At 49.3% G+C, this 17,671-nt stretch overlaps 1 protein-coding gene across 2 annotated transcripts in view; it reads right to left on the bottom strand.

Annotated features, from left to right (window-relative positions):
* The window catches only part of Rptor (regulatory associated protein of MTOR complex 1), a 301,243-nt gene that overhangs the window by 58,721 nt on the left and 224,851 nt on the right, over window positions 1-17,671 (bottom strand). For both annotated transcript variants that reach the window (XM_057774578.1, XM_057774579.1), the window contains exons 11-13: window positions 16,695-16,796; window positions 12,553-12,636; window positions 10,895-11,005 (exon numbers count right to left, since the gene is read on the bottom strand). In XM_057774578.1, coding sequence (XP_057630561.1) covers window positions 10,895-11,005; window positions 12,553-12,636; window positions 16,695-16,796 — 297 coding nt within the window. The remainder of the gene's footprint in view (window positions 1-10,894; window positions 11,006-12,552; window positions 12,637-16,694; window positions 16,797-17,671) is intronic.

The following is a 17,671-nucleotide window of genomic DNA, read 5'->3' as shown; positions in this document are numbered from 1 at the left end:
TTTCGGCACATGGATGTCCAGCTGTCCCAAACGTGCGACTCTTGAGAAGACGACCTGCTCTCCCCAGCCTGTTGGAGCCTCTGCTGGCACCAGTGCGCTCCTCTGTGTGGGGACCTGCAGCGCTATCTCCCCGCCGCCAGCCTCGTTGATGCCATGCTAGCTTTCCAGTACTGTGGACTTAGAGCACGTCTTGAAGTTGTTTATAGAAATGCAGAGGCGTTGTTCTATTTCAAGGTTGTTTTGGTCATTGTGGGTCCTTTGTCCATTTCCATATGGATTTTGGAGTCCGGGTCTTAGACAAGGACTGTCTTCTGTTGACTTAGGTGTTTCCTAATCCCTTGTCACTAGGACTTGTAGTGTTTAATGAATATATCTTTTATTATCTTTTGTCAGAATTTGGCTCTGTTATTTCCTATGTTATGACATCTTTATTTTAATTTCAACTTCTGTCGATTAACAATATTAAGACATCAATTGACTTTCCTGTATATTAATCCTATAACCAACAGACTTATATTCTTATAAGTTCTGCAGAAGTTTAAAATAGACTCAATCAGATTATCACATAATTGTTTGAACAAAGACAGTAATACCTTCCCCTGTTCACCCAGAGGTCTCTTTTCCTCTTTTTTGCTTTGCACAGTGGAGAATTCCCAGTGCAACAATGAAGACGTGAGAGTGGGTGCCCGGCCCCTGTGCACTCTCTGCAGGCGCGGCTCTGCCCCTGAAGGCTCCCTCTGGCCCCTGTGCACTCTCTGCAGGCGCGGCTCTGTCCGCCAAGGCTCCCTCTGGCCTCTATGCACTCTCTGCAGGCGCGGCTCTGCCCGCCAAGGCTCCCCCATTACCAGTTTTTACTCTTTTCTCATTTCACCTATTTATTTATTTAAATTTTGAGACAGGGTTTCTCTCCATAGCCGTGGCTGCCCTGGAACTCTGCAGATCCACCTGCCTCTGCCTCCAGAGTGTTGGGATTAAAGGTGTGCGCTGCTACAGTCCAGGTGAACACTTTTAAAAATGATTTACTGTGCATTTCCCTGAGTATTCAGGCTGTCTCCTTGGGTCAATATGGTCAGTCACTCACTCTAACTGATGTCTTAGTGCATTCCTGCTGCTGTGATCAAACACCCTGACAAAAGCAAGTCAAGGAGAGGATTCTGTTTGGTTTATAATCCCGGGTTACGGCACATCACTGGGGGAACTGAAGCAACAGTCCTGTTACCATCCATCGGGAGCAGTTTCCGTTCTTATACAGTACAGGACTCAATCCCAGAGAATGGTGCTGCACAAAGTGGGCTGTGCTGTCCCACATCAATCAATGTAAGCAAGACACCCCCTTAAGACACGCCCACAGGCCAACCTGACCTAGACACCCCTTACAGACACGCCCACAGGCTAACCTGACCTAGACACCCCTTACAGACACGCCCACAGGCCAACCTGATCTAGACACCCTTTACAGACACGCCCACAGGCCAACCTGATCTAGGTACCCCTTACAGACACGCCCACAGGCCAACCTGATCTAGACACCCCTTACAGACACGCCCACAGGCCAACCGGATCTAGGTACCCCTTACAGACACGCCCACAGGCCAACCTGATCTAGACATCCCTTACAGACACGCCCACAGGCCAACCTGACCTAGACACTCCCTCACTGAGACTCTTCTCAGTTGATTTTAGACCAGTGGTTCTCAGCCTTCCTAATGTTCCAACCTTTAAAACAGTTCCTCATGTTTTGTTGACTCCCAACCATAACATTATTTTTCTGCTACTTCATAACTATAATTTTGTTACTTATGAGTCATAATGTAAATATCTGATATGCAGGATACAGGAGATGTGACCCCAGGATACAGGTTGTGAGCCACAGGCGGAGAACCACTATTTTAGATTGTCAAGTCGGCAATTAAAACTCACCTTCACAGCTATTAAACACCTTTACAACCCTGAAGGATTTCTATCGGAGAAGGAGGAAGGAAGGAGGGAAGAAGGGGGAGAGGAGAGGGGAGACAGAGAGAGAGTGTGCACGACAGTGGATGTGGAAGGCTGGCCTGCATCAGGTGTCTTCCTTGGAGATTCCTTTCTTTGAAAGATGGCTTCTCATCAGCCTGGAGCCCACTAACTGGCTAGACTGATTGGACAGAGCTCCAGTTCTCCGCCCCTCTCCGCGCTGAGTGCTACAGATGTACTCGGCTTTTATGTGGGGGCTGGGGATCAAATTCACGTCTCCATGCTTTCACGGCAAGCACTTTGGCAACTGAGCTGCATCCCCAGCCTACATACTGATGTTCTTCCGAATTTTCTCCTCAGGACTTGGTATCTATAGTCATGAGGTCTACAGCTGTCTTGTGTTGTTTGCCTCGACTGTGATCTCATGAAGTGATACAGAAAGGGGCGTGCTGCTACCCATATGCCTCTTCCTTAATGTTTGGAAGAGTTCTTCATGGAAACCATCTGGATTTGTGGTGCTCTCTAACAGACATAAAGCTACTGAGATCATCTGTTTCTCCTTCAGAAGTCTTCCAGGTCAGTCAGGAACAAGCCTGTCTGTCAAGATCATTCCCAATGTTTACCTCCCATCCTTTCAGAACCATCAGTGGTATCACCTGCTGGTCCAGATTCCAGAACCTTCTTTCTGTGTAACCTTCCCAGTCTGGGTAACGACTCCTCAATTTTATCACTGTGTTTAAAGCAGCAGTATAGGTTCTCCACAGGAATTGGCCATTTTTTCACTGTCCTGCCTCTTCCTGAGGCTCCCTCTTTCCTAACATATGCAGCCAGGGAGCCCCAGCATTGCTTAGCTGTGTTCCAAAGACTTCAGTTTTGTTTGATTAAAAAAATATTTTTAAAGACTTCCTCTTTTTGAGGGCAGCCTGGGCTATGTAGTGAGTCCTAGGCTAACTCGTAAGACTCAGCATCAAAAACAAACGAACAAGCAAAAAAACATTCTTCTTTGAGAAGCTTATTAAAATTACACTTCATATTTTAACATAAAGGTTCACACAGCTAGAATTACATATATATCACATTAAATTATACATATTTATAAAACTAGGCAAGTGTATTACTTACAATATATATTATAATATATATATTACACGTTTATTGTACACATTTTCTACTTTAATGTTTATTTGGAGATGACAGCTTAATAGAGTGCTAGCTACCACATGGGCACGGGGACCCGAATTCAGGCCCCAGCACTCACACGAGGATCTGGGTGTGACACTGTGCATGTGTGATCCCAGCACACACCACACGGGTGTGTGTGTGAGGAGGATCCTAGGGCTTGCTGGACAGCTAGTACAGCCAATTGGTGAGCTTCCGGGTTAGTGAGCGATGGCAGCGACAGAAAAAAAAACACCTGAAGTCGACATCTGGCCTCTGCATGCTTGCACACACACATATGCACACACACACACACTGATTTAGAGCACCACCCACGGCAGCTAAGAGCACACTGTGTCATCTAATGTCTAACTGGCTACAGTGTGCTCAGCCTGGGATGGGGTCTGTCACTGGAGAAGGCACACCCTAGTTGGGGATCAGCGGACAGCGTTCCATCTTTCTCCACTTCCTGATTCCTTTCTTCTACTTATTCTGTTCACCACTGAGTCAACACTCAAGCCTCCAATGTAATTCTGGCTCTGATAGGGAGCTACACTCCTACCCCATATGTTCTCTCCATGGGCTCTGCTTTGGTATTAGAGACTTTCTTGACCACGCAACACTGGCTATGACCCTGCCCAGCAGCCTTCTGTGGCTCCGTGGCAGCCTGGCATAGCCTTTCCTAGCTGTGACTTCCAACCTATTGGAAATCTACTCTCTTGTAGGCAGCACGTAGCTCTCCTTACTTCTAACCTAGTCTGGAACCTCCTGCATTGGTTTCCTTTTTTACTGCTGTGCGGTGAGCCTAAGGGAGGAAGAGCCAGGGCAGCCCACTATGGAGGGGAGGGCTGGCTGTTTGAAGAAAGGAAAGAGAGCTCAGCTGGCTTTCTCCTCATCCTTCTCTTTGTTGGAACTCCTCTAGATCACACTGCAACCCACATTAAGGGAAGGTTTTTCTCCTCCAGTTACTCCGTTTTAGAAATATGTTTGAAGATACAGTCAAAGATGAGCCTCACCATTGTCCTGGGTGTTTTGTTGTTCGGGAAGGCACTGGCTGTTCTGGAACTGTGTATATAGATAAAGATCTCCCTGCCTCTGCCTTTCAAGTGGAGGGATTAACATTGTCTGCCACCACTCCTGGCTCTAGGCATTTCTTAATCCAATTAAGCTGCCAATCAGATTCAGCCATGCATTTCTCCTTGCTTTAACTGTGGTGTTTAGCCTGTGCATGCCTGAGCTACTGATCTAGCACAGCTCACCTTTTCTTGAGTGTCTGGTCATTCTCCTCCCTTACTTTCTTGGTATCAGTATGTGTGCATAAGATCTCATATTCATATTATCTTCCCTGGGCTCTCGTGTTGGATAGTTTTATGTCAACTTGACACAAGCTAAAGTCATCTGAGAGGAGGGAACCTCAATTATGGAAATACTTCCATAAGATCAGCTGTGGGCAAGCCTGTAGGGCATTTTTCGTAATTAGTGATTGATGGGGGAGGGCCATCCCTAATTTGATGGTCCTGGGCTCCTTAGAAAGCAGGCTGAGCAAGCCATGATGAGTAAGTCAGTAGGCAGTGCCTCTCCATGGCCTCTGCATCGGTTCCTGCCTCCAGGTTCCTGCCCTGCTTGACTTCTTGGCCTACCCTCCTTCACTGATGCAGGCGGTAAGCCAAGTAAACCCTTTCTCCCACATCTTACTTTTGGTCATGGTGTTCCAGCACAGCAATAGTAACCCTAATAAGATAGATGTCTTTAATCCTTGTGGTGTAAATAACCTAAAGGTTATTTACAGAATGTTTCTTTTGGGAGAGCCCAGTTAAACACCTTTACTTCAAAGTGTGAGAACCAAGCAGGAGGGCTCCCAACCAAGGGAGTTACCAGGAGTTCTGCTCCCGGCAGCTGTAATTTCCAGGATACACCTGTTAGGAATGCTCAGACGACTATCTCTCTGAATGAGATCTCAATATCAAGGGAAGGAAACCCCAGCCGTCCATGCGGCGCTCCCCCTGGGCCTCCCTCGCACTGTCCTGTGCTCCAGTCTGGTGGCCAGGGATCCTCTCAGTGTGCCCTTCCATCTCTGGTTGCCTCCATCCTCCAGACACCAGTTTTCTTCAGAGCTCAGAGGATGTTGCCCAGGGCCAGCTTTTTCCAGCGGCCCACCTTGGCCCGAGGTGTGCTATGGCCCCAGGCTCTGCCCACCGGCTGCCCTCTTGCAGCCATTGGGTCATTTCCCCGAGGTGGGGGTGTGCCGAGCTGACTGATCTGTGGTTTACAGTTTTCACTGGAAATGAAAAAACTTTCAGTCATTACTTTTTCAAATATTTCTATGCCCTCAAAGGGTCAAAGACGACAAGTGGAACCTTCTGTGGCTGCTGCACGGCTCCATGAACTTTCCCTTCCCATCACCGCTTTCTCCTGTGAGACTGAACTCACCGCTGACCACCCCAGAGTTTCCCGTGTCTCACATCCAGACCTTTGCCTGGTGACTGTTCTCATGTGTGGAGCCGATACCCGCCTCTGTCCTATTGTGCTTGTCTGCCAGGCCTGACATCTGCAACAGCTTTGAACACATTTCCACGGATCGACTTTCTTCTCATTATAGGTCTTATTTCCTGGTTTGTCACCTGCCTGGTCATTTGACAACAGTGTTAAAGGTAGCATAACAAGGCATAGGGAGAGACTCTGAGCCAGCTGTCCCTGTGGGGTCCCTGCAATATATGTTCAAATGGAACATAACTCTTTATATTGTTCTTCATAGGATCACCTGCTTTTCTTCTGCCCACACTTTTTTCTTTTTTTCCCCAAGATTTTTATTATTTGTGTCTGTGTGCACACATACAATTGTCATATGTATTGGGAGGCCAGAGGAGTGTACGTGATCCCTTGGAGCTGGAGCTACAGGTGGTTGTGAGCTATTTAACAGGTGCTGGGAACAGAAAATTTGGGTCTTTTTGAAGTGGAGCCATCTTTGAGCTCCAAACCCACCATAGGGGCTGGATGTGCTTGGGCTCTCTAGGGGAGTGCCACACAGCAGTGTTCCGCGGCCACTACAGAGAGAAGACTCCTCATGTGCTTTTAGCAGAGTCCAGCCTGAGTAGGCATTATCCTTCTCTCCAAAAATGCCAGAAAACATAGGATACCCTATCTGTGGAATGCCATGTGTTATAGGCCACAGGTCATCTCACCTGTAGAGTACTATGTGTTACAGACCACAGGGCATCTCACCTGGGGACTATTATGTACTGACGGCCCATAGGTCACGTCATCTGTAGAGTGCTATGGCCTATGGACCCTCACAGCGGCAAACTTGGAATTAGCTGGGGTACTTTGAGCTTGGCAGGTAGCAGGTGCCACTTGAGCAGGGAGGCCATTAGATAGCAAGGCCAGACGTGAGGAGGGGAGTGGCTGCTTAAGCCCTTGTGGGATTTTTGTCTCTGGGAATTATGGCCAAGGTCATTTGAAGAAGGGAAGAGGAGGAAACTTTCCTCAGCCAGGCGACTGTTGTTAGATAAACAGGTGCAACAAGCTGACGAGAACATTGCAGGAAGGGCCTTTCCAGCTAAGTCTGGTACCACGCACACAGCCGTCAGCATGGTACAAATGTGAATCAAGGCTGTGCGTCTGCTCAAAATGCTGTAGTGTTCGTGCTCACAGCCAAGTGCAGCCTCTGGGGCAAAGAAAGCACTGTGCCCAGGAGATAAATAGGAACTGAGAGTAGCGGCAACACTGGAAACACCGTTCGCCACCCACTGGAGCATGGTGGCCAACTGTAACTTCAGTGACCATATCATGGGAAGCACTGTTGAGAAAATGCTACCAGCTTTCAGATCTGACTCTTCTAAGACTTCAAACGTAGGCACAAAAATACTGAAAACGAACCCAAAACCCCAAACTGGTAACCATTACAACTAAACTGGTCCACAGGAGTTCATGCAGCACTAGCAGAATGTGTGGCTAGAAGAGGACAACTCTCCACATCTCGGAGTCTGCCCACAGTGACAGACCCACACTCTGTGACCATTTCTGCCCTTGCTGCTTTGCTCTGGCTTTGCTCCATGGCAGACTCTCAGGAGCCTTTCCACCAAGTACTGCCAATGCTAAGCATGCTGACATAGAGATGAAGATCATGGGGTCAAACGGAAGGCATTTCAAAGGGAGTTCCTCTGTTTATGTCACTTGGCCCTTCAGTGCACCGGAATACAGGTAAAAGAGAAATGGTCACAAAGTATGGGCTCTGTGAGCCACAAAGGCAAGCTTCCGGTTTATCAAGCTGCTCTCTGAGGGACCCCTTTTCACTGAAATCATGAAGGAGCTTTTCAGGTCCTGGTCCCGGCGCTGGAGGTGGATGTCCCAGGGGAGTGAGGAGGGGGTGCTTGAACAAACGGGCAGCAGGATTCACCTCAGCCCTTTAACTCCTACACCCAGCGCCGGGGCCAAGCTACCATGTAGACAGAATGGTGACTATGTGGTTGAGACAGGTAATATCGGGGTATTATAGAGCACACAGGAGCACACCCACCAGCCACGCCTGGAGGAGCCAAGGCAGGAGGCATGACTCAGCAACAGCATGGCAGCTGCTCAGTAGGACACTCGGGTCCTGGCTAGGCTGGCTGGTGTCTGTGGAGATAGTCCAAGAGCCTACAGTAACATCTCAGAACTGATAAGTAACCACCGTTGGCTGCACAAGGTGAGGGAGCAAACGCCAGTAAAATCCAAGGCTCAGCCACACAGAGAACAGGCAATAGAGGATGGGCTGTGAGAGAAGCAAATGTGCTTTCCTTAAAAAAAAAATATGCCCAAAGCCGGGCGGTGGTGGCGCACGCCGCCTTTAATCCCAGCACTCGGGAGGCAGAGGCAGGCAGATCTCTGGGAGTTCGAGGCCAGCCTGGTCTAGAAGAGCTAGTTCCAGGACAGGAACCAAAAGCTACAGAGAAACCCTGTTTTGAAAATCAAAAAAAAAAAAAACAAACAAAAAAAAAAAAAAAAAACAAAACCCACATACAGCCTGGCGCCACACAGACGCTAACCATGAGCTCCGCAGGAACCATGAGCTCCGCAGGAAGACAAGCATCAGGGCCAGAACAGTGCTTAGCTGAGTCTGAAGCTGAGTGTGGGAGGGGCTGGAAGGGGCCCGGGTATCTGTCGTTAGAAATGCCTGGGCCACCAGGCGGTGGTGGCGCACGCCTTTAATCCCAGCACTCGGGAGGCAGAGGCAGGCGGATCTCTGTGAGTTCGAGACCAGCCTGGTCTACAAGAGCTAGTTCCAGGACAGGCTCCAAAACCACAGAGAAACCCTGTCTCGAAAAAACCAAAAACTAAAAAAAAAAAAAAAAAAAAAAAAAAAGAAACGCCTGGGCCAAGGGAGTGACGAGACGAAGTGACTGTGTGGAGTGGCATGCTGGCAGGACGGCCAGTGGGCACAGTGTCGGATGTGGCACTTAGTCTCCAGGCAGCTGTTGGCGGGGAAAAGTGGTACAAAGAATATGGCTGAACAAGGTTCAGGGTGGAAGGTGGACAGTGGGCCTCGGCGGAGCAGAACAAGGAGGAGCCCAGGTCTCAGCTTTGGTGATCAGGAATAAAGAGCCCCTGAGGAGAGGCTAGGGATGTGGCGCAGCTGGTGGAAGGCTGGCTTTTGGCTTTCCTTGTGTGCAGGATCCCCCTTCGGGGGTGGGGGGCTCTATTCCCATCACTGCATACACCTATAATTCTGCACCTGGGAGACAGCAGGAGATCAGGAAGTCCAGGTTGTCCTTGGCCACCTGCTCTATTCTCCATGGGCTCAGAGGAAGAAGAACAGCCTGTGACATTGCAAACCAGGACCTCCCTTCCCTGACCTGCAGTAACTTTGTTGTCTCACAATCAGATCCAGACCCAGGCCACCATTCTGCCTGTCACAAGTCAGAAATATGTCACACTCACTGCTGTGTTTTCCACACGACACACTCACTCCCGTGTTTTCCGTTCTGAGCTGCAGAGTCCCATCCGTTTCATGAGACTGAGGTAGGAACACGGTTGTCCCTACACAGTCCTTGTGAGTGTTTCACACATGCACACACCCATGACGATAGGCATAGAAGTCAGCTGGAATCAAGCTACAAACAGACTTGATTCTTCTAGAGCAGTGTTCTCAGTCTTCCTAAGGCTGCGACCCTTTAACACAGTTCCTCATGTTGTGGTGACCCCAACCATAAAATTATTTCTGTTGCTACTTCATAACTGTAATTTTGCTATTGTTATGAATCATAATGTAAATACCTGCGTTTTCTGGTGGTCCCAGGTGACCCTGTGAAAGGGTCTTTCAACCCCTCCCCCCAAAGGGGTCTTGACCCACAGATCTGTTCTAGGCCATCTCAAAAGCAAGCAGATAAGCAAAAGTTGATGACAGTTAATGCCTCTTTGCCTCCCTCCTCGCCAGCTAGCCCCTCAAGCAGCCTGAACACATATCAGCACCATTTGTTTTCCATGGTCCCTGCCAAGCTGGTTCTGATCTCATCTGGGAACCACAGTGTGTACCTTCTGAAACCATGAAGGCCTTCCCCAGACATCCTCAACCCTGCAGAGGGTGGCGCTTGTCTTTGATGCCAGCATATCTGGAGGAGTTCCCACAGGCTCTGCCTAGGTACCTGCAACTGCTCCACATCTGCACCCAAGGACCTCACAGGCCATGGCCACGAGCTGGGACGAATCCCGAGTGCTCAGGGTAGCCGGTCTTCTGCTACAGCTCTACTGCTAGGCAGACTGGAGGGTCTGGATGAGACGCTGCCTTTCTTGGCTGCTGGTGGAGCAGGGAATGGGTTCTCCTCATGGCCCATCCTCTGCACCCAGCTCAAACCCTCTCCTTCAGGGAGGACCTTCTTCCCCATGCCGTCTTCCTATAGCTACTTCACACACCAGAGTTCTCCGCCCCACCGCCTCGTCCTCTGCCTCCCCACAGTCCTCTGCCCTTTCTACTGCCCCTTGCTTGCTCGATGTGTCGGCCTCCAGTCCTCTGTCACATGCAGAATGCCTGGGCTGACTGACCGCTTCATGTCACGCTCATTGTCAGTGACTCCCACTCCTATATGGTGCAACTTTGGCCCCACAATGTTTTCTTTTTTAAAGCTGTCTGTGCCTGTGTCCCCGAAGTGTAGTGAGTCTTCTGAGGTCAAGGATAGGGACTGCTAACTTCTTTGTCACCTACAGACCTTAGCACAAAGCTCTGGGAATAGGCCCCACCAAATTTTTGTGGAGAAGACAAATGGCTGCAGGGCCAGGGTTTGTAAGGAACTGTGGATGATACAACTGGAAAGTGTTGGGACTGGGAAGTCACCTGTAAAGAAAGGACCATTAATGGTCGATCCAAGGCTACGGGCAGGATGGGTACAGACAGGATAGTGGTGGGCTGAGCTTTGAGGCCAGTGCTAGTACGTTAAAAACAAGGAAAGAAGACCGTGGCAGGACAGGGCTGTGATGAGGAGGCAGGTTTGGGCCCAGGGCCATTTGCTGCCGTTGTCAGAAACACAGGAAAGGGGCTGAAGAATGGTCCAGGTACGGTCAGAGTGCAGGTGACAGGGACACACAGAAGACAGACAAGCGACTGAGCAGCTGGCAGAGACGTGGGCAGGTTCTGGTGGGGAGAGCACGAGAGGAGGACAGTCACAGACTGAAGGCGTGCAGTCTGGAAGAACAGGAGGGAGCACAGGCATGGCTGGCCCCACCTAGACCTGGAGTCTCTCAGCTGAGGTAACTCAAGGTCCACAGGCAGAGCCCTGCTTCCTACCCTTGGGGCTGAGTGGAAGTTACTCACACTGTCCACAGCGAGGATTTTGGCCCAGATGAAGACAAGGAGTGGCCGCAGCTCTCGGGCTGAACTCTGGAGCAGCTTCAGCACATAGGGGAAGATGCCCACCGACAGGGCCTGGAGGTAAAAGACAGCGTCAGCACAGCCCAGTGATCTCTTTCGAGTGACACTGGTTTGCCTCACTTCACTCCTCAGGTTGCAAGCATTCCTGCACCCCCCCCCCCCCTTTAGGACCAAGCTTGGAGGAACCACTGTTGAATTCTTCCATTCAATTTTAGACTTCCTTCTTCAAATATTGTTCTTCCTATTTTTAGGCTCTTCCCCTTCCTCCCTCACTGTTAGCCTGCAATCCATCACTCTGTTGACAATATCTAATTAATGAAAACGTGAAGCTGCTAACCTGTTTACCCCATAGCACTCTGCAGCAGACCTTTCATAGGCGACTTCACTGTGTGCCACTTACAGTGGGCAGCTACTGTTCATAACGTAAGATAACCAATTCATATGAAATGTCTAGTTGTTCTATGAGTATTGGTTTAAACTTCATTTATTTAATTTATTGTAAGTGTGTGTGTACATTTGTATGCTGGAACACTTTTTTTGTGCGCAGAGCAAGCCAAACAGAGGTTGTATTGGGGAGTTTTCCTCTACCACCTCCCCTTATTTTCTGAGATGGTTTTGTACTAAACATGGAGCCTGCTGTTAAGGGTAGACTGGCCACCAATGATTTCCAGGGACCATCCACCTGCCTCTGCACCAGCTTTTCCATAGGTGCTGTGTATCTGAACTCAGGTCCTCATGCTTGCTCACAGGCACTTTACCCACGGAGACATCCTTTTAGTCCTAAACCTTTACTTGCAAAAACAGCCCAATAAGCTCTCCCCACTGCAGAAGGCTGAAGGCTCTAAAGCTCTTTTGGTCTGTACGCTCCCCCAGCTCTCTTTGGTTTCCTTATGGCTTATTTGTTGGAAACATGGATCACTATTTGGTTCTACTTCAGTTTTGCAGAATGAGGACCCAGAAGAATTGTAGGTGGAAGTTTCCTGTCCTGACCACCTGCTCCCAAATAACCACACAGAGGCTTTATATTGATTACAGATGCTTGGCCGACAGCTCAGGCTTGTTACTAACTAGCTCTTACAACTTAACCCATTTCTATTAATCTATGTGCTGCCCTGAGGCTCACGGCTTTTATCTCTATTCCATTTTGTGTATCTAACTCATTCTCCATCCTGACTCTGCCCTTCTTCCTCCTGGCATTCTCCCATTCTGGCTCCCCTGCCTAACCTTATCCTGTTCATCTATTGGCCAGTCAGCTTGTTTATTAAACCAATCACAGCGACAATTCTTCACAGTGACAAAGGGATTATTTCACAGCAAAGAATGGTTCAGAACTGTACCTAAATCACCTTCAGACAATGTGAGGGTGTGGGCTTCATGGGAGGAAAAAGGCTATGGAGGGTACATGCCCCCCTGCCTGTGGCTCCTGGCTTCTGGAAAGTCCAACAATGATGGGGACCAATGGCAAAAGCCCCAAAGCACCAGGGAGAGAGGTGCTCACCCAGGCTCACATGACTTTTGCTGGTTCTGGTTTGGAGTTTACAGAGTATCTCATGGGGCCTAATCTTTGCCTCCCTCCCCCAGGTAAGGCAGAAAGCACGTACCAAGCTCACCGCCCAGGGACCCAAGTCCAAAAAGCGTCCCAACAAGTCCAAGGCCCTCAGCCGGTGCACCTGGCTTAGTAGCACCTGAAAAAGCAAGAGAGATATTGAACCATAACAAAATGACACCGATTACCACCTCTAAGAAAGCTCCAGTGTGAGCGGGCAGCCCAGGAGGGGTCTCTGACAAGACAACTTCCCGATGTCTGATGGTTCTTTCTTCAGATGCTGCCGTGTAGTTCATGCTTTAGACAGGCTGTAAAAACACTTCTTCATTACCCATGTAAAATATGCTGCCTGCACGGTCCACTGTGTTCAACAGGACCAGCACCCGGGGCACTGTTCTCTATGCACACCCTTGCCGGGGTGAGTCTGAACCAGGAGGCACATTCTGTTCCTACTTCCTTTCTCAAGTGATGATGTGTGGTGAGGATGGCGCCCCATCCTGAGATGCCCACGGCGGTGTCTCTCCCGAGGGCAGCACAGCACATCCTCTGTATAAATGTCCAGCTTGTTAGAACAGTTCCCCCAATGCTAGCTATCACAATGCTGTGACAATACCCTAATCTGCAATCTTTGCACAGTTTCACAATTTTTTTCTCCTGAGGATAAATCTGAGAAGTAAAATTATAGGTTATAACATCTGCATGACATTACCATAGTGCCCTTGGCTAACTACCTCTGTCTTCTAAGAGGCAGCACCGTGGTACCCACTGGTGAAGCACCCGACATCTCTTTGCTCTGATTTATTAATGCTCAGTACAAGGTCAAAACCACCCTCAGGACCAAAGCCCACTAACAGTGACTGCTCATGGGCAACACTGTCCACTGTCATCTTATGTGACAATGAGAATCATCACTGGAGACTATGGGAACAATGTCAAATACTACTTTGCTTTTCTCCCTCAAATACACATTTCTTGTTTCTTTTATTGACTTATAGCTTTAAAAAGCTGAGGTCCAACATGAATTAAAATTATTTTAAGAATATAAATGACTGGCTTTTTAGGATGTGCATTTGTACTTCAAAAAATTAGAAAGGGTGTTGGTGGGGGGCACTAAAGATTTGGCTTGGCAGTTAAGAGCACCACCTGTTCTTGCAGAAGACCTGGTTTCAATTCCAAGAACCTACATGGTGGTTCACAACCATCTGTAACTCCAGTTCCAAAAGATCTGACAGCCTCTTCTGGTCTCTGTGGGCAGTGTGCATGTTACATAGACATGCATGCTGGTAAAACACCCCGGCACATAAAATAAATAAACCTTCTCTTAAAAATTAAAAAATATCCAAGAACCAAACTCCTGTTTTACACTATCACAAATGACAGAGACGGAGCAGGTCCTGGGTTCCTGTCCATCTGTGGCAAGTGGGCCCAAAGGGCAAATGTGCCTGCAAGAACTCCAGGTAGAACAGGGTCTGTCAAGGTGACCGCGTTTGCTTCATGGTGCCTGAGACATGAAGAGAAACTGAGGCTCTGGGAGACAAGGACCTCCCTCCAGTAGGGGGCAGACAACATACAGCAGAAGCTTGGCTCCTGACACAGCCCGCATGTCCTGTGTTTGACATAAGATGCACCGGCGGCAAACACACTCTGGGTGAAATGCTCAGGATTTTGTAGCAGCCATGTAAGAGAGTAACTCTGCCCCATGAATTCACTCTTGCCTTTCTTATTTAATGCTGAATTTCTTTCTTCTGTCTGGGTGCCTCGGCCCACCTACCGAGGCAGGGATGGTAGTCATGGGGGGGTCTCTCGCAGGGCCACAACACAATCAGAAAGGCCCACACTTTGGGACTGCTTTTTGAAAGCTGACAGTAGCCATAGATGTCAGTTGTGCCAATTTGGAGGAAGTAGCAGTTAAAAGAAATTCTCTCCTTTCTGTTGATTTCATTGTTAAAAGGCAGAAAGGATGCCAAGGCCAGTGGGTGAGGCCCAGGTCCATGCTACCGTTTCTCAACAGCCTGATGGAACCTCTCGGCGCTCCTGCACACCATCAGCTAATGCCTCTCAGCTGCTGGGGGGAGAGATTCACTCTGGCTTTATGGGCAGGCACCTGAAGAGAATCCATGCAGGATCATGACACTTTCTCCCTTCCTGATGTCTCTAGCCCTGCCAAGGCGCTGGAAGATAGCTTGTGAAAAGCCAGTTCTAGCTCTGGAAAAATAAAGGTTTTCAGGGCAAAGCAAGGAGAGTAACCAAGAGTGAGGCCAGGGTGGGCCTCATGGAGCTGGAACTCCCTTGTGACTCCTAGCCTTTACCTTTTTTCTTTTCCTTTCCTAGCTCTGTTCATCAGGCTCCCCGAGTCTGGCTGGGCCTGGCCGGGGAGACAGAGCCACGCACCTGGTGGAGGACCCACTGCTTCCATCTTCCTAACGACCACATGAACAATGCTAATGCTCTTCCCGCAGCCATTTCTCCATGCCTGGCATCAGATGGGCTCTAGAGGTCTCCCCTTTCCTGAGAGAGTGTGGGCTGTAAATGGAGTGAGTCGATAGAGCCATTTACAAAAGGACTGTTTGCCAGACCCCAAAGCACTGCAGCCTGCTGTGGGGAGGACAACTCTGCTCTGCTCTGCTGCCACAGTGAGAACCGTGTGGTGACCCCGGTGACCTGAGAGGAGTCCCCAGCACTGCTGCCATTTCCTGGCATTAGGTGGGCTCCTCAGCGATCGAGGCTTTGTCCTGCGACTGTTGCTGTTGTTTCTCTGTTTGGAAAACATTTGCTATAGCTTAAAGATCACTTTGCAATCCCAGGACAGTCTTAAAACTAATCTAGACATACATAAAAGGAGCAGTGATAATTATTTTCATAATGTCAGAAAAGAAGTAACAATACAACTCCTTCCAGTTTGACCCATGTCATTCTTTCAAGGTCCCTACTTCAGCAGGAACAGACCATGGTTACCATTTTACATGTACGTGTACTCTTCTGTCTTGCCTCTTTCTTGCCAGCTCGGATTCCTGGGGCTCTAGAAGGGGTATGTGAGCCACGGAGGCTGTTAGGCTGGCTGCCCTATGGTAGAGACTCTGGGCAGGAAGGTTCACTGTGTTCTATGGCAGTGAAGATGGATGGTCGTCCATCACAATGTGGTTAGCAGCCCTAATGAGCAAGCACAAGCCCTTCTTGGAAGGAAGCAAGACCAATGTTCTTGGACAGGTGGAAATCAGACCCACGGCGTGTTTTATAGAGGGAAGTAATTTGGTAAGAGCTCTGGAGAGTGATGGCCCTATCAGTGGCCCTTGGCAAGGTCTGTCCCTCCCATCTGGAGGGCAGCCTGGCCTCTATCCCTCCAGGTTCCCTACCCTTCCAAGCCGGTACCCTCTCATGACTTCCACAGCTCTGACAGAGCTGCCCCTCCCCTGCTACGTGATAACTAGTATTTTCTGGAATCACAGTAAGTCACAAGTCCTCGGTGTCTGGTCTGGCTTTTCTTAGTCACAACCCAGCTCACCAGTTTCTCTCACAAACACAAACTTGGTGACCTGTTATCTACCCACCTGTGATGACAAATCCACTATTCATATTCCTATCCCATGCCATTTTAGTAACCAAAAGTCAGCAAGCAGTAAATGGGTTCCCCACAACCAGACCAGTCAGCACGTGAATGACAGACACACCTAGAAGGTACTGCTTCTTATGGGTCCCCATCACGGGAAGGCTGATGGCACCTGACCCGTCTGTGAGGCTTTGGTGCTGGTCAGGAGAATGAGTGCTGTGGCCCAGTTAGGATTTGCTTGGTGGCCTCACCCATCTCTCACAGGACAAATTCGTATCTCATGTCCTTCCAAACAGAAGAAGGTAGTGATGCCAAGAGCCTGCCCCAAAGCGAAGTTCGTTGGCAGCAGCATTTCATCAATTCCTGACTTGTAAGCAGGAGGTGGGGGGCATGGTGATCTATCCCAGTTTATATTTAATTGGGAGAGGAAGAAGGGAATTCAATGGCTTTGCCAAGAAAAGGCCACCGGGAGTAAGTAAGCATCTACTGACTTCAGATCAGACGTGAGGCACTGATGGGCCATCTGACTGAAGCACAGTCCCCTTGGGGCGGGGGGGTGGGGGGGACCGCTACTGCCCAGACCCTCTTGTGCCTAGGATGCACACAGGACAGATGCCTCAGACAGTCTAGGCCTGTGGGAAGTGACTGACCTGTAGGACAATGGGCAGCTGCTCTGGGGGGCTTCTGTTCTCCACACCCATCGTGAGCCACACCTGGAATGCTGTCAGCTGCTCAGCAAAGAACGGGCTGTGCTGTAGGAGAAGCAAAGAGCTGGTTAGTGAGGCCGGTTTCCTTACACCACCTTCACCTCTCAGTCCTGACAAGGCAGTGACCATGAGGGGCAGAGCTGGTGGGAGCAGGTCTTACAGGCTTTGTCACGGCCTGGACAGGAGAAAGGAAGTCTGGGTCTTGTGGCCTGAGCACTTGGATGACATGATCCTGTCAGTAAGTGGGGAGCTGGTGACGAGAGGAACCCTGGGTACACAATGTGTGTGTTGTCTACCACACCCCTGAGCAAAGACACACGAGTAGTTGCCCCTTAGTCAGAGAGATGACTCTATAGCTATTGGCACAGATTTCATTTCTTTTTTTTTTTTTTTTGGTTTTTCGAGACAGGGTTTCTCTGTGGTTTTTGGAGCCTGTCCTGGAACTAGCTCTTGTAGACCAGGCTGGTCTCGAACTCACAGAGATTCGCCTGCCTCTGCCTCCCAAGTGCTGGGATTAAAGGCATGCGCCACCACTGCCCGGCTCTTCATTTCTTTTTAAAAGATTTTTTAATTACGCATGTGTCTGTATGTGTGTTCATGTGAACGCTGGTACCTATGGAGGTCACTGGATCTCCTGAGCTCCAGTTACAGGCGGCTGTGAGCCACCCAATGCTGGCCTTAGGAATTGGCCCCAAGTCTTCTCCAAGAGCCGTACATGCTATCTGCAAGAACACTGGGCATCGTGACACTGAGCCACCTCTCTGGCACCACCGCTCCTTTATCACAGTGCTACTGTGACTATTATTCTGAAAGACAGGGTCTCTCTGCCTACACTAGCCTGGAGCTCACTTGTCCCTCCTCAGCTTCCTGAGAGATGAAATTACAGGTGAGCAACACCACGTTTGGCCTGGTTATTTTTG

Source organism: Chionomys nivalis, chromosome 7 (assembly GCF_950005125.1).
Source record: "Chionomys nivalis chromosome 7, mChiNiv1.1, whole genome shotgun sequence".
NCBI lineage: Eukaryota > Metazoa > Chordata > Mammalia > Rodentia > Cricetidae > Chionomys > Chionomys nivalis.
The sequence above is the reverse complement of the archived record's forward strand: the minus strand, read 5'-3'. Positions and strand labels throughout refer to the sequence as shown.